The sequence below is a fragment of the Miniopterus schreibersii genome, assembly GCF_964146895.1.
Source record: "Miniopterus schreibersii genome assembly, chromosome: 11".
Taxonomy (NCBI): domain Eukaryota; kingdom Metazoa; phylum Chordata; class Mammalia; order Chiroptera; family Miniopteridae; genus Miniopterus; species Miniopterus schreibersii.
In genome coordinates, this window is record NC_138111.1 from 32,278,681 (window position 1) to 32,302,664 (window position 23,984).

The window sequence follows — 23,984 nt, forward strand, 5'->3', positions numbered from 1 at the left end:
ATGAAGCTCATCTAACTGACATATTTTCTCCATAGGCACATTACAGCCTTCTTGTGCTTAGGAACACTAGATAGCTTTACAGCTTAAATGTCTAGTTTCCAACATACAACTGTGAAGCATGCAGAAAAATAAGAAATTACACTCCATTCATAGGGAGAAAAGAAGCAAGCACAGGTATTGAACTTCATAGACAAAGACTTTAAATCAACTGTCTTAAATATGCTCAAAAAGGTAAAGGAAACTATGGACAAAGAGCTAAAAAAGTCAGAAAGCTGATATATCAACAAATAAAAAAAAAATCATCATAGATATAGAAATTATTTTGAAAATAACCAAACAGAAATTTTTAAGCTGGAATGTCCAATAACAAATGAAAAATTCACTAGAGGAATTTAACAGCAGATTTGGGTTGACTAATCAGAAAACTCGAAGATATGTTAAATGAATTAACCAGTCTGAGGCACAGAAAGGAATAGAAAGTTTAACTACCTACATTAGCATCAAAGTGAATTTCAGAGAAGTGAAGATTACATGAGAGAAGAAGCATCACTTATTTTTTTAAAAAGGGGGACAGTCAATTAATCAATAATGCATAAAAATCTTAAACATCCATATACCAAATCAAAGAATTTCAAAATATATGAAGGGAAAACAGCACTCCAAGGACAAATAAACAAATTCACAATTATAGATTAAAGGTTTTTAAATAGCACTCTCAATAATTTATAGAAAAGATAAACAAAAAAAATCAGTAAGGACATAGAAGATCTGAATATACTATCATCCAATTTGACCTGATTAACATTTATACAACACTCCACACAGCAAGAACATACAAGTGCACAGATAAGATGAACAAGATAAAACATATGCTGGGTTAAAACATAAATTACACACACACACACACATCACCAAACAAATTTTAACCACAGTATTCAAATTGGGCAAAGTATATACCTCTTCTACAATAATTTTTTTTAAATCAATACCAGAAAAATCTAAAAATCCACAAATATTTAAAAATTAAGTAAAAACTTCTAAAGTTAAAAGTATTTTGAACAGAATTAAAACTAAACACAACATGCCAAAATATCTGAGATGCAGGTAAAGCAGTGTTTAAAGAAAAATTTATAGCACAAAAAGCATATATTAGAAAAGAATTGCCTGGCCAGCATAGTTCAGCAGTTGAGCATTGGCCTATAATCCAGGAGATCACAATTCGATTCCCGGTCAGGGAACATGACCCGGTTGCAGGCTCAATCTCCAGTGTGGGGCGTGCAGGAGGCAGCCAATCAATGATTCTCTCTCTTCATTGATGTTTCTATCTCTCTCTCCCTCTCCCTTTCTCTCTCTGAAATCAATAAAGATATATTTTTAAAAAGAAAAGAATTGTCTAAAATCAATGACATTAGCTTCTACTTTAGGCAACTAAAAAGAGAAGGAAAATCAAACCCAAAGTAAAATAAATGAAAAAATAAAAACAAGAGAAGAAATTAAGGAAATAGAAAACACACACACACAAAATTTTAATCATTGAAACCAAAAACTAGTTTTCTGAAAACACTGACAAAATTAATAAACCCCTAGCCAGATATATCAGGTAAAATCTAAAGAAGCCAATTACCAATATCAGAAGCAAGAAAATGGATATCACTGCAGATCCTAAACACATTTAAAGAATAATAAAGAAATTTCCTGAACAACTTCTCACTAATAACTTTGAAAACTTACATGACATAGATGAATTTCTTAAGAAACACAAGCTATCACAACACACCCATTATGAAATAAATCATTTGAATAATTAGCGCTATTAATATAAAGGAAACTAATTTTTAATCTGATAACTCACCAACACCAGCAAAATAAAACTTCCAGACCCTACAATTTTGGTGTAAAATTGAACCAAATGTTTAAAGAAGAATTACCACCAATCTTATAAAATCTGTCCCAGAAAATAAAGGACAAGGGCACACTTTCCAAACATAAGAAAACTGCAGAGCAATATTCTTTGTGAATATACATGCAAATATCCTTAACATAATATTAGCAAACAGAATTCAGCAAATATAAAAAAGAATTATACATATAACTAAGAACCATTTGTTCCAGGATGCAAAGCTGGTTCAATAATAAAAAATCAATATAACCCACCACATTAATAGACTAAACAAGAAAGAAAACACAGGATCATATCAATTAATGCAGAAAAAACATCTGACAAAATTCAACACCTATTTATAATTATAAACTCTTGGGGAAAAAGTAGCAAAAAAGGATAACTTCAATTTGATAAAAAGCATATACAAAAAACTTACAGTTAACATGATCCTTATGATTAACATGACCCTAAAACTGGGAACAAGGCAAGAATGCCCACTCGAAACACTCTTATTAAACACAGTTTTGGATATTCTAGCCAGTGTCGTAATGTATAGAGATTAGAAAGGAGGAAACAAAACTGCCTCTATTTGTAGATGACATGATTGTCTACATAGAAAATCTCAAGGATTCTACCAAAAAAAACCTTCTAGAGCTGATATGTGAGTTCAACAATGTCAAAAAGCATAAATGTACAAAATCTACTGTACTTCATATAATATCAATTAGTACACAGACACAAAATTAAAAATCCACTATTATTTACAATCACTTTTTTAAAAGTACAATACTTAGGTGTAGAAAACAAGTACAAGACTTGTATGCTGAAAACCACACAATGTTGATGAAAAGAAATTCAAGAATACCTAAAAAAATGGACAGATATACTATGTTCATGGGTTGGAAGATTCAACATACTAAACATGTCAATTCTCCCCAAACTGATATACACATTTAACACAATTGCTACCAAAATCCTAGCAGATATTTTGTAGACAAGAATTTCTACAATTTATACAAAAGGCAACGAATCTGTAATAGTTAAAACAATTTGGAAAAAAAGAGAATGAAGCAAGAATAATCAGTTTATTTAATTTTAAAACTTACTAGCTTATTATAGTTACAGTAATCAAGACTATGTGATACTGACATCAATGAAAGACAATACAGAACCCAGAAATAAACCCATCAAAAATGTACTCAATAATTTTTTTAAAAATTGCAAAAGCAATACAATAAAGAAAGATTTTCAATAGTGCTGGAGCAACTGAATATCCATATACCTCTCCCTACAAAATAAAACTCAGTCTAAACCTCTTTATATTAAATTATTAAACTTTATATAAAAATTAACTCAAAATAGATCACAGACTTAAAAGTAAAATATAAAACTATAAAGCTTTTAGAAAAAAGAAGAGAAAACCTTCAGGATCTGATGCTAGGCAAAGAGTTCTTAAATTGGACACCAAAAGAATAACCTGTAAAAGGAAAAATTAATAAGCTGGCCTTCAAACTTTAAAACTGTTGCTCTGCAAAAGACAGTTAAGAGAATGAAAAAGACAAGCTTTAGACTGAAAGAAAATATTTGTAAGCCACATACCCAACATAGGGCCAGTACCAACAATATATAGAGAACACTGGTTTCTCAAGAGTAAAATAGCAAACAATCAATTAGAAGATCGGTAAAAGGCATGAAGAGACAATTCACCAAAGAAGATAGACAGAAGGCAAATAAGCCCATAAGAAAAATGTTTACTACCATTTGTCATTCAAGAAATGAAAATTAAAACCACAATGAGATATCACTACACTGTCAGATGGCTAATTTTTTTTAAACAGTGACAACACCAAATGCTGACAAGGATGCAGAGAAACTAGATCACACATATGTCACTGATGAAAATGTAGAACATATATACAGCCACAGTTTCAGCTTCTTAAAAACTAAAAGTGCAGCTCCCATGCTATGAGCAATTATACTATTGGGTATTTATCACAGACAGATGAAGGCTTACTTATGTTCACACAAAAACCTGTACATAAATGTTCATAGAAGCTTTATTTGTACCACCAAACTAGAAATAATCCAGTTTTTCAACTGGCAGTTAAACAAATACTAGTACATCCATGCCGTGGAATACTACTCAACAATAAGAAAAGAATGAGCTAGTGATATACACAAGAGCCTAGATGAAAATCCAGAGAATTAAACTGAGTAAAAAAAGCAAATCCCAGCAATTTACATACTATATGACCCCATTTATACAAAATATTTTTATTTTTATTTTTTATTTTAAATATTTTAAAATTATAATTCACATCATTATTATTTCATATTAGTTTCAGGTGTACAGCATAGTGGTTAGAAAATCATAGTTACCCCTGACATTTCCAATACTTAAGTGTCACCATAAAAAATTATTATAATATTACTGATTATATTCCCTATACTATACATTCCTGTGACTATTTTGTAACTACCAGTTTGTACTTCTTAATCCCTTCACCTTTTTTACCACACACATACATGATAGACACTCAGTACATGCACATATTCCCCAGCTGTGCTCACTGAGAGGGCCTAGAAGCAGCAACATCCTGGTAATAGTGAGCACGCCTAACATCCTGACCTTGGATTCTAACTACCATTCTCCATGAAAGGAATCGGGACTACTTGGAGAGACTGTTGAAACTTTCCAAGGGCTGACGCAGAAAAAGGTATACAATTAGCCTGAAAAATCTTTTTGTGTCAGAAAGAACTTACATAAATAAATCAAGAGAACCCAGAAGTCAGATTGAAGTAACTAGCTAAATCTGTGAAATACTGTTAGTAACAGATTGAAGTGAATCAGCTAGGAAACCAACAGTCTATATTGATATTATTAGAAAATAAGTAAATGAGTAAATTGAAGATTTGATGTGAAATGACAGTAGCCCTGTCGGTGTGGCCCAGCGGTTGAGCATCCACCTGGGCTCCAGGAGATCTCGGTTTGATTCCCGTGGGGGCACATGCCGCGGTTGCAGGCTGGACCCCCAGCAGGGGGCGTGCACGAGGCAGCCGCTCAATGACTCATCACTGATGTTTCTCTCGCTCTCTCTCTCCCTCCCTCTATCTGAAAGCAATAAAGACATTAAATAAAAATAAAAATAAAATAAAGCGGCGGCGCAGGGGCTGCGAGGACGCCTCTGGCTGCCGGGCCCTATTTTCATCGTTTCTGGAAGACGGGAGTTGAGATTTAACCCCGAGGGAGGTCATCAGGGAGGCATGGGGCCCCAGTGACTTCTCCCCGCCCCGCCTGCCCGGTCCCTCCCTCAGGCCGCCTTTTCCGTCCCTCCCGCCCGGCCCCGAGCCCTCGCCTTCCCTGAACCCTCGCGAGGCTGAGGCCCGGGAGACGCTCGGGGCTGGGGTGGGGCTGTGCCCCCAGAGAGGCCCCGCTTCAGGGCAGGGCCTCCGCCGGCCTCCCGGGAGGCGGCCATAGTCACGAAGGCAGCGCCGGCCCTGGCGGCGGCGGGGGCTCCACCTGCCCGGCTGCCGGGCCTGGGGGGAACCCGAGTCCCGGGTCGCCGGTGCCACGCGCGGAGTCGCCCGTGGGACTCGCGGGGTTGCTCTGAGCGTGGGACTGAACACGCCCGGGGCCGATGCTCACGAGGCGCCCGGGGCGGCTGCAGTCGGCGCGTGGGCCTCGCCAGCCCCGGGGCAGCCCGAGCCGAGGGGGCGCCTGCCCGGGTGGGACGGGCAGCGTGCGGTTCCCGGCGCCCAGGCCGCTGAAGAAGCCGCCATCGCTGATCCTCTGCAGGACGAGCGACGGCTCCGGTGGTGGTTTTCAGAGGCTCCAACGAGAGCTTTACGTCCCCTGGGGCCCGTCAGTGAATCCGGGAGGACGGTTCCTGGGACCCCCGGTGAACGTCCATCAAAGTGTTCGTGTCACTGGACGGAAAGGTGGACCCAGCCCCGTTTGTCCATCCCAGCGTGACCCAGGGCAACTGGACAGGAGCCTCTCCGCCCGACCAGGCCCCGCCCCCGACAGGCCCCGCCCCCGACAGGCCCCGCCCCCGACCTGGCCCCGCCCCCGACCTGGCCCCGCCCCGGCCTGGCCCCGCCCCCAGGTGCGTTGGGCAGAGCCTCCCGGGAGGAACCGCGGCCTTTGCTTCTGGTTCCTGCCCCCGCAGGGCTCCGGGCTCCCCCGCGCCGGCCCGGACGCGGGAAGGTCAGCCTGTCCCCTCGGGAGGTAGGCGCCGTGGGCCGGGAACGCGCTGGGGCTGGGCGCCGACCTGCACAGGGGAAGGCTGCCTGTGACTGAAGTCCGCCCTGTGCAAGGGGATTCGCAGCCGCCGGTTGAACCTTGGACAACGCGTTTTGAGCCCAGGGTCAGCCGAGCGTCCTGGGTCCACTGAACTGTGGAAAGATTGTTCCGTGTTTTTGGCAACAGTGACCGGTCAGGAATGGGCATGTCACCTAACTGGAAACAGGCACAATGGCTCTTTTGAAGGGACTAGCGGGAGACAACCCATTTTACCTGCCTCTGAAGCTGGGAGGATGTTGCCAGACAGAAAGCCTCACATGAAGCCAGTCCGAAGTACAGAGCCAAGAACAGGGCGCGGGGTGGAAATTGAATCATGATGGCACCAGCTGGGCACCAGTAGGAACACTCGTGCCAGAGGCCAGCTTTACTCTCAGACTTTTTATGAAAATGTCAACAGACCTTTTTTATAAGTTTTCAAGATCAGAGGCTCTTGAGTCCATCACGATTGTAACTCTGATGTTCAATGTCCAAGGCCATTAGGCCGGTTGAAAGGCCGGTAGCTACACTGCCTCTGTGCCACTGCCCCTAATGCAATGCATTGCTGCAGCTCCCAAGATAATAGGGCTTGATGATTAGTTATCTCAGCCACCATCATTTCAGCCCTAAAAAAATTATGCTGTCCACAAAAGGACTTTCGCACAGAACCCGTCCACTTAAGGAACTCATATTTTCATGCCTATTCTCAAGTGATTGGGGCCACTGCTAACTTTAGGCAACTATCCTTATTTCAACCCAGCAACTGCATGAACCCCTATCTCCTCTATCCTGGGAACAGCAGCTAAATATTCCTCTCACGTGAGAGTCTGCACAGGACTGTACAACACGTGCCTCACAATTGCTGTTTGGGTCAGGAAACTTGGGTGGCATTTATAACCCCAGAGACCAAAAGCCCAGAACTTCCTGTAAGACAAAAGAGGAAAGTTAATTTTTATTTCTTCTGAGTCCCCTCTGGCAGGGAGTAGAAATGTCAATAGCTTGGTAAAATATCCTGCCTCAAATGAAGATGGCCTACAGCTGGGCAAGAATCCCTGCACAGAAAATTATGACTCTTGTCATTGTCAGCCTGACCTCCCTCCCACAGTGAAGCACTGCTAAACTTGCATAATAGTCAGTTTCTTTTATGTACCCCCAGCCTCCCTCAAGGAAGGAAGGAACAGACCCTAAGTCTCCTGGGAGAGATAAGAAGGAAGCTTCCACAAGTCTCTGAACCCACCACTTGGCCTCCCTAATGAAGACCAAACATGTCCTTGTGCCTTAGGAAAATAGCCTAATTTACACACTGATTCAGAGCCAATGGAGGTTCCAGAGGAAAGGATTCAAGAGAAGAGCCCTTTATCATAGCCTGGGCTCTTTCACTGAGACTGCAGAATGGGTCACAGTTTTCAGTGTTGATCCCTCTGAAGGCTGCCCCAAGGAATCTGATTTTCTTAGGCACTACGGGGCACCAAAGAAATTCCCAATATGGAAAGCTGGGATGTAGGGTCCTCATGCCTAGACCAGGTGAAGTTACCAGTCCATTTATGCATTTTGTTTGCCCTGATATTAGGTCAGAGTGTGAGCAAGAGGTTGTAAAAATTATGGTAGTGCATTCCCATTGAGTGCTAGTGACAATTCTTCAGGTGCAACACTATATCATGTAAATGATACCCCCCCCCCCAATTGTGTAACACTGTGATTCTGAGTGTGGTCACAAAGCACGTGAAATGTTATTCTCGAGAAACTGATGCTTATCTCTCCAGTCATTTTTCAGCTAACATGCTTTCTTGCTTTCTATGACAGTCCTGCTTTCCTGTAGGAGCTTGGAAGCAGAACAAGGGCTTGGAATCACTTCTGGACAGTGCTGCTGTCTCATTTGGACAGGTCACTTTCTAGATATTCTAGAAAATTTCTAGATATTGAGTGTGCAAATCTGTCTTGTCACCTCACCCAGTATTTCTCCAACCAGTTATATGACCCCAGGCCAGTAACTCAGGCCCTTTAAGCCACCACATCTTTGTTGATTAGAAGTCCTTAGGCCATGGGTACATGGAAAACACTCCACAATGGGAGTTACAGGCTCTGAGTTCCCTAGTGCAGTACTTAACTTTTCCATCAATTAATTGGGTGACTCGTTCTTTCTGATGGTCAGACTTTGAAAATTAAATATGATGGATATGCTATATTAAGTGTATTAAGAAGAACAGAAATTAAACCTTGTAACCCCTCTGGTTGGCTTCCTCTAGAAGCCAGGGTATCTCCACAGGAGCTGAAGGTTGCTTCTTTAGGCTTGTGGTCTGGGAGCCAGGGCAGAGTGAAGAGACTGTGGTAGAGACAAAATGAGCCTAATTTTTCCTCTCCTCTAAGTCTAAATACTCTCTGTGATGAGTCAGGTGGTTCTAAGGGCTTCTTTCACTTTACCATTCATGATGATCCTACAACACCTTTACGTTCATGGTACTGTTCCCATGCCACCTATTCCTCCTTTGAATGCTCCAATCTATTTGATGTTTTTCTTACCAGCCACCACTTCACTTAGCAATTGAACAGTTTTGACCTTGATGACATTCGTATAGTTGAGAATGAGGATCCACTTGGCAACTTTGGCCACTTGTGCTTCAGTGACCTTAGTGTGGTATCCAGGAAGAAATCCTTGTGCTAGGTAGACTTCTAAGAAGATTCCAATGATATCTATACCTCCTGATATTCACACCATGAGTAAGTACCCTACCCCTTGAGTGTAGGCTCACTTAGTGATTTGCTTCTGACTCACAGGATAAGTGAAAGGTGATGGGATGTCATTTCAGTTATTAGTTTATAACTTCTGTCTTTATAGAAGACTCTTTCCTGGCTTTGATGAAGCAAACTGCCATGCTGGTGTGGCCCACATGACAAGGAACTGAGGGTGGACTCCAGCCAACTACAGCCAACAGCCAGCAAGGTATTGAGGACCTCAGTCCAACAGGCCTTAAGGAACTGAATCCTGACAACAGGTACATAAGCGAGCACACAAGTGGATCCTTCTCCATTTGAGCCTTTGGGTGAAACCTGAGCCCAGCTGTCACTGTAACTGCAGTCTTTTGAGAGACTCTGAAGCAGAGAACTCAGGCAGGCTGGGTCTACATTCCTGACCCACAAAACCTGAGAGACGATAGATATGTTTTTTTTAAGGCACTAAATTTTGGAGTATCCATTATACAGCAAGAGATAACTAAAACAACCCTAAATTACTAGAACCTTGGTGTAAGATATGGTATGGCTGGGGAGGCCAGCACCAAGTAGGAGGACAGCCTCCCTGACAACATCCCTGGAGATACTGTCTGCATACTCAATGATTATCCCACATATTCTTAGGCTAAAATGGTATCATTGGCTCTACCAAGCCCTGGCCAGTCTCCAGGAGGTGAGCTGGAGGTAAGATAACATTTGGTGGAATGGATGGCCAGGGTGGGGTCATGAGTTGTAATGATGAGATCATTTTTCTCCTCATTTTTTTCTTCTTTCCCACTCCACTGTTTTCATTACTGTGTGTCTCCCTTTCCCCCAAATTCTGAGTGGCTACATGGTGACCACTCCTCCAAGTGATAGCCAGGTGATCTCTTGGTTTTGCAATAATACTATCAAGCTAGGCATCCTTACGAGGTTTCCCTGAGGAGCAGGAAGAGCTTATCCTGTTCCTTGAGATACTGTCACAAGTAGGAAGACCTCATCATCAAGCTCAAAATGTGCCTTCCAGACAGATTCACATCCCACTTATAACAGATTCATCAGCCAGACCCTCCTGGTTACGAGACCCTACCCTGGCCAACCCAGTATCCACAATCACACAACCCATTCATACAATACCCCACTCAATCACTACCCACCTGTGAGATCTCTGGAATTAGGAACTTTTTCTAAATGAAAGTTAGCCACTGTTTTCAGGAAAATATTCCTATCTCTGGTTCTTTTCAGAAATGCAAGTTCTGTTCACCCTCCTGCTCCAATGAGCACAGAGGAATGGGAAAAGGTGAAGTTGCTGCACATTTTCATTAGAATAAGGAATAGGAAACATAACCTATCATCCCAAACTTCATGAAGGAGAGAGGAGCTCTTAGGAACAGGTGACATTTATTCTTCACAAAAAGACGCAAGAGGAAGTTTCCTCCCTACCACTTAACCTCAGCTCCTAAACACCACCTTTCCCACTTCCAATTCCAAAACTCTCTGGAGGCAACAAGGGGGGATTCTGGCTATATTGTGCCAGAGTAACTCCTCCCGTCCTACACGTGTATATAGCTCAGGATGTGAGGAAGCAGATAAAAACACAGTGTGAGCCAAGTTCTGGACTTCAGGGTTTTTCTCACTTTGAAAATGCCTAAAAGGTTTTAAAGTAACCTTTTTATACCCTTTATGACAAATAGTGTTTTAACTGCAGGATATTTGAGCAGGGTCAAATAAAGGACCCCAGGATAAAACTGAGGAGGCCACTTAGGCTCTCTACAAGGGACTGGTCATTTTTTTAGAAACAAAAAGAAGAAATCAGAGCTGAAATAACGCCTTCATTTTCCTAAGCACAAGTCCAGAGATATGGAACGCCCAAGACCCAGTGCAGTACACAGAGAACACTACACTCCATTAAAAGAAACATTTATTGAACAGGACCAATATCTGTAGTTATTCTAAAGGAGGATTGTTTTCATCAGAGGATATGTTGTCATGAAAATGGCGAGGCTTTCTCAACAAGGACCAAATTATTTCTTTGAGGAAGTTTTTTCTCCTTGGTAGTGCTGGAGAAGTGTCTTCTGTTTGAAAAGAAGGGTCAAATCTCTGAACACAGTGTCTTCATCAGGGGTGCATCAGGGGTGCATGGGGCTGGAGGGACCTGGCATAATTGTACGCTGGTGGGTCTTGGATGGGGCATAGGCTCCCTAGAGTGTGGGGAAGGATGTTGACTCTGGCACAACAGCTGATCCTTGAAGGCTACAACTTTCTGGGGATGTCTGATCCTGACTCTGTTCTTTTTAACACTTGTAAAAAAACTCTCATCAGCAGTGACAGCTTCTTGGTTGTAGCACCTGGTACTTGCACGTTCTTTCAGTGTGGGTCAGAGAGAGCCCCACAGTTGGAGGGATGTCCCTTGTCAGGTTTTTCCTAGGCCTGTAGTTCCTACTTCTGTTGACTTAACTGCAAGGCCTCAAGTTCATGACTATTTGCCATTTTTTCCTCCAGGATCTTCTCAATGGCTGTTACGAGTTCATGAGCTTCGGGAAGCCCACAGCTCAAAAAGACAGCTGTGTTTTCAGCTGGGTTGTGTTCCTGTGCAGAGGTTGACGTGAAATTGGCCTTTTGCCGGGGAGTTTCCACCTCTTTGATTTTTCTTTTGGAATTGACCCACTGAAAAAAATCCCCCTTCTTTTTTTTGAAGTAACTACCAGGAGGAAACTGTTCATTCTGTGGCAGCGACAGGAAAGTGTCCTCTACTTTTCTGTCCTCAACAGGGTGGCCCTTCTTTCCAGCATTAGATGTCCATAACCTTGAATCCTTGCTTCTACATTCTTTTGTTTTGGAATCCAGAATCCCCACATTTTTTGCCACTGGTGGTAAATTGTTATTCTGACACTTCTGTAAGACATTCTTGGAGGCCCAGGATTCCTGCCTCTGTTTTGTGCTGACCCTATCCTCAATGTGGACATGAGGCCCCTTGGAAGCTCCCATGTGCCCACTGCAGACACTCTGGCATGGCGTTAGTGAGGATGTGGAAGGAAAGCTATCAGAAGTAAGGGACATGTCAGTGGAACAGCCTTGAGCCTGTCTTTGCTCCCTTATCTCCAATTTACATTTTAACTCATCAATGAGCTGTTTTCTCAGGTTTGATAGTTTAGAATCTTGGGGATCTAATACTTTTTGTGAGGGACATTTAGTGTTCAGGGTAGATTCTTCCTTACTCATACTGACATTTATTACTTGGGAGACTCTCAACTCCTGGGTTGTCAAGATATGACAAGATTGCAATTCAGTTGCACATTGCTCCGGGGCCTTGGAGATGGGAAAATGTTTTAAATTTTCCTCTACTGTCTTTTGGCCCTGAATCATTTCTGCTTTATCACTGGAACTCACATTCTCATACATTGACTCATGTCCAGCCCCAGTTTGCTTCCTGGGCACCTCTGGGCTGCATCTATTGTTCAGTACAGTCTCACTCTGGCTCCTTCCATCTATGGTGCTGTGTGTGAGGGGCTGAAAAGTCTGCCTGTCAAGCACAGTTTTCTGGATGTTCTCTGCAAGCTTATGCTCTCTATTAGCGTGTGATGTTTTCAGGACCCCATGCCCTTCACTGCTTACATATGAAGAAGTTGGGAGAGAACAATCCAGGATACGGACTGAACTTATTGTTCTCAGCTTGTTTTCCTGAAAAGTTTTGGAGCTTTCCTCAAGGGGCTTGAGAACCTCAGCTTTGGAAACTATCCCAGAACTATGGGTGGCTGAGGAAGAAAAGTCCAAATGGGGAAGAGGCCAGGTTTTGGCTTCTCTCAATGTATAGGCTTTTATGGATTCAACCACCTTTAGTGGGAGGCCCCACCTCTGACTCATACGAAACCTTATAATATGGGCTTCTAGTACTTGTCGAGTGTTGGGATCAAGAAAAGAAAGCTCTGGAGTGGTAATCTGGCAGTAGACTCTACCAATCACTGTGTTTTTTGAATTTGTATTTTCTTTATTGGTCTGGGAACTCCCAGGAGACCATGTATTGTCCTCAGCCATCCATGAACGACACACACCTATAGGGATTCTACCCTCGGTGATCTGCCAAGACTTAGTGTTCAAATGTAATCTAAGAATGGCTTTAATTTTATTCTGGCTTATGTCCTTCCCTGAGACATTCAATAATTTGTTTCCTAACTGACTCATTGAGTGACACACATAGTAACTTTTTGTCTCTGAGGCAGCCCTCAGACCCCTCACTAGGTAGCATTCTGAGACCCTTTGTGGGCTGTCTTCTGGGCTCTTCTCTAGGATATACCCAAGATTCCTCTTCACGTCTTCCCTTAGCTGAAAGTTTTGTGGAACCCCTTCACAGAAATGTCCTGGGAAACTCAATTCACTCTTGCTTAGAGACTTGCTACACTGGCCCTGAAACTTATAATGTTGTAAGTGAGCATGCCTGCCTTTCTGCTGAGAGATTTCTGTTAATTTACACTGAGGCACCATCATTTTGAGAGGTGCTAGACTCCTGTAGCCATGGGGACACGTGCATGGGATTACCTTCGTTGGAACATAGAGCTTCAGTTTCCTCTGGGGTTCACTGGTGGTATAATAATGGCCAGGAAGGATGGAGACTGGTACATAGGCATGGGACAGATGGCTGACCAATGAGAGGTTGGAAGCTCGAGAACAAGTGGCATCTTGAGCTTTTTGGAGAACAGGAACTAAACCCTGCAAACCGTCCTGTTGCTTCTGCAACACATGGCGTTCCAGGGGTTGATTTTCATTCAAGATATTAGAGTCTGACTCATTCTGGGGTCTATTGAGAGACACTCCACAGTCCCTAATCTGGGTTGGAGAAGAAAATGGTAAGATTGCGAATCGGGATTGAAAGTGGCGCTGGAGCTGAGTGAAATGTTGTGATTGGGGCTTGATTTGACACACATGTTTAGGGTCTGCATTGAGTAGGGGAAGGAGATGGAAATGGGGAAGTGGAGGAGATCGTTGATGCTGCATTTTGACTGTAGGAGCATTACAAATTCCATTGAATAAAACAAAGCAAGTTTCTGTGGGGGAACTACTTCTGGAAACCAGGAGAGTAGTCACTAGGGACTCGCTGTGCAAAGAGGGAAGACCCCAGAAGAGCTGGCTATATTTCTGCTGCAAGTTTTCTTCCAATGTCTTGACATAAGAGAGCTGCTGGCTATTATGCAGCTGCTCTGGTTTGTCTTCAGTGTTCCAGCCAGTTTGGGGGACTATGGCATTCTGTACATCAAGGGGTTGCAATGAATTCCCTGAAGATGTCTGTTGGTATTCTGACCAAATTTGTTTTGAAAGTGGTACCTGCTTATTTTCTTTCTTCTTTAAAATCTGAAAAGTTTTTCCCTTTTTTAAATGTCTCTCTAGGAGTGCCTGGACATTAAGGCCAAGGGAAGAATGGCTACCGGCCTCCATGTGCTTTGAAACAGAGTCTCCCCCGAGACAGGTCTCTGGTGGATGGAGAAAAATATGCTCTTTCTGAAAATCAGAGGGTGATAATGTGGCATAAGTCTGCCAATGGAAAATGTCTGATATTGACATGTTTGAATGGTCAGTGTCTCTGTTTGCTAGGACATGAGTGGACAATCCACCAGGACTCTCTGGAGACAAGTCCTCTTGAATAGGCTTCAGTGAGGTGAAAATTGATTTCGATCGAATCACGGTAGAAAGGCAATCTGGTGGTGGTGAAGTAGACGGCACTGGTGGGACGCATCGACAAGCAAATGAATCAGCAGGATTCGTTGACTGTGATAAACCTGGTAAGGAGTTGATATATTGGGTAAGGGTGTGATCACTTAAGAAGATGCTATTCAGGGACAAAGTGGATTCTTGTTGGAGAATAGGATCCGCTCTCTGATTGTCATGTGGTAGGAGAGAAGTAAAGGCTGGGGTTGAAGTGAGGGATGGTCCACTGGGGATTTGGATTCTAAGGTAGGAAAAGGTTCTGGTCGCAGAGAGTAAACCAATGATGAAGGTGAAACAAAGTCAGCTAAGGGGGTCATTGGATTAGGGGAGAAAATATGGGGTGGCAGTGGAAAAGGTTCAGGCAGAGGGGTGGGGATTGGGTCTTTTGGTGAGAAGGCAGAAGATAGTGTGTGATGACTCAGTACCAGGAGCTGTGGAAGCCAAAGGAGTAGCATCTTCTAAGGCCTCTGGGAACAGCAGCCGGTTGACTTCAGCAGTTGCATAATTACACATCTCACAGGAGGGGTCTGGACATAATAGTTGACGAAAGCGGATGGTATCATGATGCTGGCCCAGGGGGCTGCAGGAGACAGGAGGTACAAAGCTTATAGCCAGGACCAGAACAAACATATGGGACCTTCACAGGTCTGGCACAGGTAGGGCCTCACACTGCATACTATCCTTTCAATTTCCCTACTTCCTTGATCTCACAATATAACTTTTACTCCTTTCCCAAAGGCTTTCACATTCTGACTCTGATGATTTACCTTCCCATGTCAATCCCAGGCTTCACTGAAGCCTTAGAAATTCTTACTCTGTTAAAAAGAGGGTTGCAGAAACAAGGCGGTAAAGTTTAGTCACCTTTGCAGAAGAGAAAGCACCTTCCTTGCCTCCTCTACTTCGCTCTGGCAAGCTTTCCAACCTGAGAAACCAGGAAAGTGATGAAGGTAGAAGCAAAGGCATCTTATAGGAGGCTATTTAGAATGTTCCTTAGAGGTACCCTTGGTAGATTGGATTTGGAGTGCCCCAAAAATTAGTATACAAGGTCACATGTTCAATGATAATAACAAAGCTCAGATGTATATTGTTTTATCATTCAAAAAGGGCTTTCACATATATTATCCCATATTATTTTCAAAACAACCCTTTAAGGAATATTGGTCATTGGTTACCTCAAAGAGGAATCTGAGTCCCAGAAAGTCAAAGTCCTTGTTAAAGTCAGTAGACAGTAGTTCTGGCTCTCCACCTCTCACATGGCCACCTGTTGGCAATACCCATTGCCCAGGTCCATCACTGCTTCATACCCAGAAATTGCAGAGCAGGGAATCTGAGAAGTGTCTCAGGTTCTGAGTGCCTTCTCATGAGCTTCTCTTCTGAGGGCTTTGTTTTCTGAGAGGGACTACATCTAGTGACTGACATCCTCAGATGTCAGACCATGGACCTGGGACCTCATGGGAAGAACAGAAAGGGTCAAGCTTGGAGGTCTCAGGTAAAATAGGCAGAACTTACCTTTCTGTCTCCCACCATTTTTTCGCCTCTTGGCTTTGCCCTGATGCTGAGAACAAAAGAAAAGAATGAGGGGGGGCTAAGACTCCTTTCTTTCACTCCTCTCCATAGGAAACGGAGACAGTTATGATCCAAGAATAATATGACTCTCTATTTCAATTAACAGAACTTGCATTTTTATCTTTTATTAATTTTTAAGGGGGATAAAATATTTTCAATTTTTTTCTTCTATGAAAAATCCAAAGGAGGATTGTATCTATGAGGTTCATTCTTGGTGAACCTCTCAGTCAAAAGTTATCTGTTTAAGAAGGGCATAAAAACTGAGCAGTTTCATCTGTGCTCCCTCAGCTAGGACCCTGTAACCTGGGACAGAGCTCTAGCTCCAGCCTTTGCTCAGAGGCTCTCAAAGACTCAGCACTGCTCTCCTTATCCGCTCGACACAAAGGAAGCCTTGGTCCAGTGACACCTGACATGGGAATGTGACTTATGATGAAGTGCAGAGATCTTGAACTCTCTAAATAACAAAATCTAGAGCTACAGATATATTGTTTTGGGGATTTTATCCCGAAACGTGCCACCACACCCAGATGGTCTGTGAAACCTTAATCGTTCATGAACCACTAGACCTGCTTGGTCTCTTCCCCTAGAAGAGTGATGTTCTCTATTCTCTCCTCAGACTTCCCATTTTAGGTGGTTCTCTGACCCAAACAAATAAATTTATAAATGTGATAAGAGGAATAGGAAAATAAAGAATCATTCTTCGGGGAGAGACTTCTGGTTCTAGCTCTGATATTTAAAGAGTTTAGGAGTCATCTCTCCAGTTTATAGAAGCAAAAGGCTGAAAAATGGAAAAGCAATTACTTTTGTTGGAGCCATTGGAGAATTGAGGTCAAAGGGCAAACCACTACTCAAAATGTTCAGAGACGGTGAGCACAGAGAACCATAGCCAAGATCAACTTAGATGGAGCAGGAGCCACTGGAACCATAAACTGGTAGGAACACTTAAATGACATATTGACAAATTGCTGAAGGGTGCATGTGGACTAGCATGAGTGTGAGAAACTCATAGAGTCACTATCTTGGGGGGCCCAACTATTTATGTATTTTACCCCCAAGAACTCCATTAGGTTCTCACATTGAAAAGCCATGGAAAAACTCTTTTTCTGGCCAAGGCATGGATTGGGGTGAAAGATAACCATTTTGTAACATTTGGGAATATTCTGAGTGTTATCTATCACAGAAGCCTCCTCAGTTGGCAAAACGACTACAAGAGCTTTATTTTACATGGGAGAAGGAACATTACTCAAATATAGCCCTCTGTAGCTTTCTGGTCTCATCTAAAGAGTGAAAAGAAAAAAAAAATAAGATTATAGGCACTTGTAGACATCACAACCCAGGGACACAAGTGCACTAAAGGACATTTGATGTCAATAAAAAGATTTAATCATATGCACTCCCCTAAGACCTTAGCACCACATCAACAGAGTGCCAGTATAGCAAGGGGATCATAGCTGAAAGAGCTGCAAGGCATAGGCTCTATTTAATGAATAGACTGAAAGAAACCTAAAGACACCACACGAGACAAAATTTTAAAAAACTAAAATAAATCGAAGCCTCTTACATATACAGCTACAGTAAATATTAAACACAGTCAACACCTACCTAGAAAACATAAAACTCCATGCTAATGGTCTATTTACTGTTATTTTTACCTAGTACATCATGCCTGGCTTCCAACAAAAAATTACAAGTCATGCTAAAAGCAAGAAAAAGCAGCTTGAATAGACAAAGCAAGCATCAGATACCCAATTTAGCTGTGACACAGATTTGGGGATTATCATACATGGAATCCACACTAACCATTATTAATATGTTAAAGGTTCTAATGGAAAAAGTAGACAATGCACAAGAAGATGTGGATTATAAGCAGAGAGAGGCCAACATGCATTTGCCTTTGAGCTCCGAGATAAAGGCAAATTTGGTTTTCTCCTTCTAGAATCTCAGATAAAGTCAACCTGCAAGGAGACCATGCTAGCTGTCAAGTTTATTGCCAAGTATATCCTCAGGCATGCTTCCTAAAGAACTGCCCTCAGTTTGAAATAAGCCAGTTAATTCTTCTTTGTGCCTTTCACCAGAATGTCAATCTTCAATTATCCCTAAATAAAGCTTCCACATCACCTGAAAAAAAAAAAAATAAGCAGAGAGAGGGAAGCTCTAAGAATCAGAAGGTAATATTAGAAACCAAAAATGCTATAACAGAAGCAAAGAATGCCTTTCAGTGGCTTATCTTTAGATTGCATATTTTCAAGGAAAGAATAGGTGAGCTTGAATATATGTCAACAAAAAAATTTGCAAACTAAAATGGAAAGAGAAAAATAATTTTAAAAAAACCTGTAAAACCCAGAATAGCCAGGAACTCTGAGACAGTTTCAAAATGTGTAACATACATGTAATTGGAATATCAGAAGGTGGAAAAAGAGCAGATTGGAGGAAATATTTGAGGTAATAATAGCCAATCATTTTCCAAAATTAATGAAAGATTAACCATAGATTGTGGAGGCTTAAAAGACACCAAGCAGGATAAGTACTGAAAAAGTCTGTATCTGCACATATCATATTCAAACTCCAGGAAACTGAAGTATGTAATTTTGAAAGAATCCAGAGGAAAATAAGCACAAACTTAAGAATTATGAGCTTCTTGTCATTAACCACACAAGCAAGAAGAGAGTGGAGTAAAATATTTAGTGTTGAAAAAGAAAAAAGTACCAACTTAGAATTTTAGCTCTAGTTAAACTATCCTTCCAAAGTGAAGGAGGAACAAAACTTTCTCACGCAAACAAAAACAGAAAATTCAGCAGCAGCAGACCTGACCTGCGATAAATGTTAAAAGAACAACTTCAGAGAGAAGTAGTGATAACTTAGATCTAAATAGGAAAGAAAGAGAAGAAATAACTGAAGATAAAATAAAACTTTTATTATTCTTATTCTCAATTCACCTCGTAAGAATTCTGACAATGTGCTGGAGTATGTGGATAAGTGAAATGAGTGACAGCAACGTTATAGAGAAAGAAGGGAAGAATTGAGAGCTCTGTTATAATGTACTTCCGTTACCTATGAAGTGGTATAGTGTTACATAAAAGTGGACTTAGATTTGTTGTGTATGTATATTGGAAACTCTAGGGCAACTATTACAATATTTGTTAAAGAAGGGTAATCAATATGCTAAAAGAAGAGAAAATGGAATTACATGAAATGCTTGTTTAAAACAAGAAAAGGTAGAAAAAGAGGAAAGAAAAGAAATAGATACAATGAAAAGTAAACTGTTACAGGCATGATACATATTAATTCAAATATATGCAAGAAATCACTAAATTCCAAAATCACCCGTTAGGAGTTAGAGATTGTCAGTGGATAAAAAAACAAGAACCAATTATATTTTTGTCTACAGAACACCCACTCTAAATATAAGATATACACAGATTAAAAGTAAAGGGAAAGAGAAAAAGGTATCCTGCCAACACTAACCAAAGGGAAACAAGGGTTTCCTTTCCAGACGAAGACGAATTCAGAACAAGGAAGATTAACAGGGATAAAGAGAGGCATTACAACAAAGGGGTCAATGCTCCAAGATGTCACAAGCCTTAACATCTAACAACAAAGTGTCAAATATGTGAGGTAAAAGCTCCTAGAACTGCAGGTAGAAATAGGTGAATCTGCTTTTATTATTGGAGACTTCGACACCCATCTATTAGAAAAGAACAGATTCAGCAGGCGGGAAATCGGTAAGGATACAGTTGACCTGAACAGCACCGCCAATCAACTGGATCTAATTGATATTTATAAAAAGTCCAACAACAGAATTCACATTCTTCGGAAGCACACATGAAACATTCCCGAAGACATACCACATTCAGTGCCATAAAACCCATTATAACAAATATAAAAGAAGTCATACAAAGTATGTTTTCAGACTATAAAGGAATTAAGACTAGAAAGCAATTACAAATAGATAGCTGGAAAATCCCCAACTGTTTAGAGATTAAACAGCATACTCTAAACACGTGGATGAAGGAAGAAGTCTCAAAAGAAAAAAGAATTTTAAACTAAATGAAGATAAAAATACAACTTAAAGTTTTAAGATGTAGCTAAAGCAATACTTAGAGAAAATTTGATATTAAATGCATGTATTTGGAAATATTTAATACTTATAAATTTAATAGTTACCTGATTGATGTCTCTCTGTTTCCACAATAGTGGGAAATATAGGTTCTTCTTTAGGTAGCACAGTGACAGAAGGACCCCCACCCCACACAGGAAGGCAAGGATGGGAAAAGGTAGGAAGTAGAGCTGGAGTTCAGCCATGGCACACTGGGGCTCCTTAGGCAAAGGAGGAGGTTTGCATCATCGAAAGTGCTTTGCTGCCTCAGGCAGCTGGACATGGTGAGCACATTCTTGACTAGAATTCCAGGCCCACATCACAGAGCTTTAGCACAGACACCGAAGGTTCTTGAGGGTGGGGGAGGGGACAGCTTAAGGAAGATGAACTCACAACCCACCTCCCATCACCCAGCCCAGGAGATCTGTCCATCCCGCCAGGGCCCTTTGCATCCCTCCAACCTAACTTCCAACTCCACTCATCCACCATACCATATGTTTACCTTAGTGAAAGTTTTTGTTTATTCCGCCAGTTACCCAGGTGGAACCTGAGACCCTTTTACTGCTTGGTGATCTTATTTTGATGACCTTTGAAAGCCTGCTGTACTCAGGGATTTACATCCCCAAGATCTACTCTGTCCTCAACTGCAGCTTCCCCTTTTGCATAATGTGTTTTTACTTGAATGAAACCAGAAATGTATTCATCAGCAGCCCCACCCTCATGTCTTCCTGAAGAATCCACATTCACTAAAAATATGAGGGCAGAGTAGCCTGTAATAATGAACAAAAACCATGAAAAAGCAAGAGACAGGACATGGCAAACCCATGGACCCATGCAAGTAACTGTAACATTTCTATAAATCATTTTTCTCCCCATATCTATTTTAGGCTATTCAGCTCCTTCCAGCCATACATTATCTCTCCCTGCTTTCCCTCTTCTTCTTTCTGCCAAATCCCTTCTCTCCCTGCAACACTTTAACTTCATTTTACAGAGCAGTTGTACTGTCCCACAACCCACAGGACCAAACTCACCTTGATTTAGAGGACGGGCTTCTCTTTAGCTTAACTTTTAATGAGCATGACTCATTCTACATACATTTTTGTGTTTCTTGACTTACGCCTATGTTTACTTCTTCCATGAAAAGTTTATGATTTTTTTCCCTAATCTACTTTCTCACTTTTTACCAAAATTCTTATTGGCATCTCTATACCTTCTAAAACAATAATGTATTTAAAAAAATTTTTTTAATCCTCACCTGAGGATCTTTTTTTCATTGATTTTAGAGAGAGCGGTAGGGAGGGAAGGTGGGGGAGGAGAGGGAGAGAGACATCAGTGTGAGAGACACACATTTATTGGTTGCTTCCTGCATGCACCCCAACTGGGGCTGGGGATCAAACCTGCAACTGAGGTACATGCCCTTGACCAGCTGACACTCTAACCACTGAGAAAACCAGTCAGAGCAACAATAATGTATTTTTGGTTGGTGTATATGGGTTTTTCATTTCCTTATGCCATGCCAGCTAATCATTTAATAATAACTCCTTCAGCTTCATTATTTAGATATAAACTGCTGAAATGAAGCCTACTGTGTCAACTCCATGCTTTGCTTGCCTGCATTCCCTTGCTGAGTCAATGAATCAGTCTTGGCCCCAGACCTACAATCCTTTCCCTCCCACGTGAGGAAGTTTTACCAGTAATGACAGCTCCTTTCTTTGCCTGTCTCCTGCATCCACAGCTTCACAATTCTCTCCATCCAAATGTAGGACACCCTTCAAACCCCACCCCTCCATATCCTCCCTTGACTGCCGGGGGGTTTCTCTGTTTAGAAAAATCCCTCCACACATCTTTGCATGTCTGGTATTTTTTTTCATACCAGGTCTGATCCTGTTTCTAAGGTTGTTAGGACTCACAACTGCAAAAACATCCTTTAAAAGATAAGCGAGAGGAGCTCCATCAAGAAATTTCCAGGCAAGAAGTGGTTATAAAAATGACACATAGAATATATTCTTCAAAAATGGCCTTGTTATAAAAGGGAAACGCTGAGAAACTTCTCCAGATTACAGGAGACTAAAGACACATGACAACTATGTGAATCTAGACTGAATCTTGTAATGGAGGAGTTTTTTGGGGGGAAAACCACAAATGACATTACTCATTAAGTTGACAAAACTAGAATAAGAATGGAAAATGGGTTATAAGTTTCATGCCAAATGTTGAATTTACTGAAGGGAGTAACTAGTCTATGTAGATACTCTGCTTTTTCTTAAGAAATACACAATGAAATAATCAAAGAGAAAGCGCATGATGCATGAAACATATTCTCAGACATTCGGGTATGTGTGAAGTTTTCATTAATGCATATTAATGCATATATATTTCATATATAGAGAAATAAGAGGGAGGGAAGGAGGCAGAAACAGGGAGGAGAGGGATAGTAAATGGGTCAAAATGTTTGTAGGTAAATCTAGACAAAGGATTTATGGTTTTACCATCCATGCAACTTTTCCACAAGTTTATTTATAAATACATTTTTTAAAGTGGACCAGAGACTGTTGTCCTGAATTTTAGCTGAAGTTCGAGATTTCTGCCTGTGATTCCGACAGCCAACCACCATCACCATACCCAGACCCCAGAGATGTACAACGCCAGCTGTACAACACTTGTATCAGGTCTGTCCCAGGCAAGAAACCTGGGATCCTCTGCACATTTGAAGCATGCTAACATTAACAGGATTCTACAAAATACCAAAGAGCACCCCATGCACTCCAAAAAAGATGTTTTTCTAAAAATTATACACAATATAAAACATGAAAAAAATTCAAGATGTTTACTGCATGGAACCCCAAATTTCCTTCTTATCCAGTCCACCGGGTGTTCATCTTCTGGGGTTTTGCGGAGTGAATGGGTTTGACTCTGCTCTGCTAGTCACTTACCACTCCTTGCCTGGATTTCCATCTTCCAGAAATGTGTTGGCATCTTTTGTCCTATCCTATCCCCTTCTTGTCATTTGCAAGCACATATTTATTTTAAACCCTTTGTTTGTTTTAATAGCTTTATTGAAATTATAGTTCACATGTTGTATAATTCACCCATTTACAGTGCATAATTACATGATTTTTAGTATATTCACAGACAAGTGCATCACCACAGTACATTTTAAAGTATTTTCATTACTTCAGCCCTGGTCAGGTGGCTCAGTTGGTTGGCACATCGTCTGTACACCAAAGGGTTGCGGATTTGATTCTCAGTGAGGACACATACCTGGGTTGCAGGTTCAGACCCTGGTCAGGGCTGATATGGGAGGCAACCTATCGATATTTCTCTCTCTCTGTTTCTCCCTTCCTCTCTCTAAAATCAATTAAAGAAAAAAAAAAAAAAAGCATATCCTGGAGGGGGGGGGCAGTAGGTAAATAAGTAAATAAAACATTTTCATGACTTCAAAAAGAAAACATAATCATCTGCTATCATCCCTCTCCTCCCTTCCCCTCACTGAGCCCTAAGAAACCAGTAATCTACTTTGTCCGTGTAGATTTTCTTATCTGTATATTTTTCATATGTGGTCATTTATAATTGGCTTCATTTGTCTAGCATAATGGTTTCAGGGTTCATCCATGTTGTAGCATGTATCAGTATTATTTTTTGCCAAAAATATCACATTTTATGTGTACAGTATACCATGCTTTATTTACCTACTTATCACTTGCTGGACATTTGGGTTGTTTACACCGTTTGACTATTAAGAATGGTACTGC

At 41.4% G+C, this 23,984-nt stretch overlaps 1 protein-coding gene across 1 annotated transcript; it reads right to left on the reverse strand.

The window, feature by feature from the left end:
- Positions 1-10,894: 10,894 nt before the first annotated feature.
- On the reverse strand, positions 10,895-23,187 carry LOC308564081 (spermatogenesis-associated protein 31D1-like; the record flags this gene model as incomplete). Its single annotated transcript, XM_081151779.1, is given in 11 exon segments — positions 10,895-10,999; positions 11,002-11,246; positions 11,249-11,294; positions 11,298-11,309; positions 11,313-14,207; positions 14,798-14,981; positions 14,983-15,150; positions 15,432-15,492; positions 16,080-16,125; positions 20,851-21,002; positions 23,166-23,187. Coding segments are annotated over 11 exon segments (3,936 nt in total).
- Between the last annotated feature and the right edge of the window lie 797 nt (positions 23,188-23,984).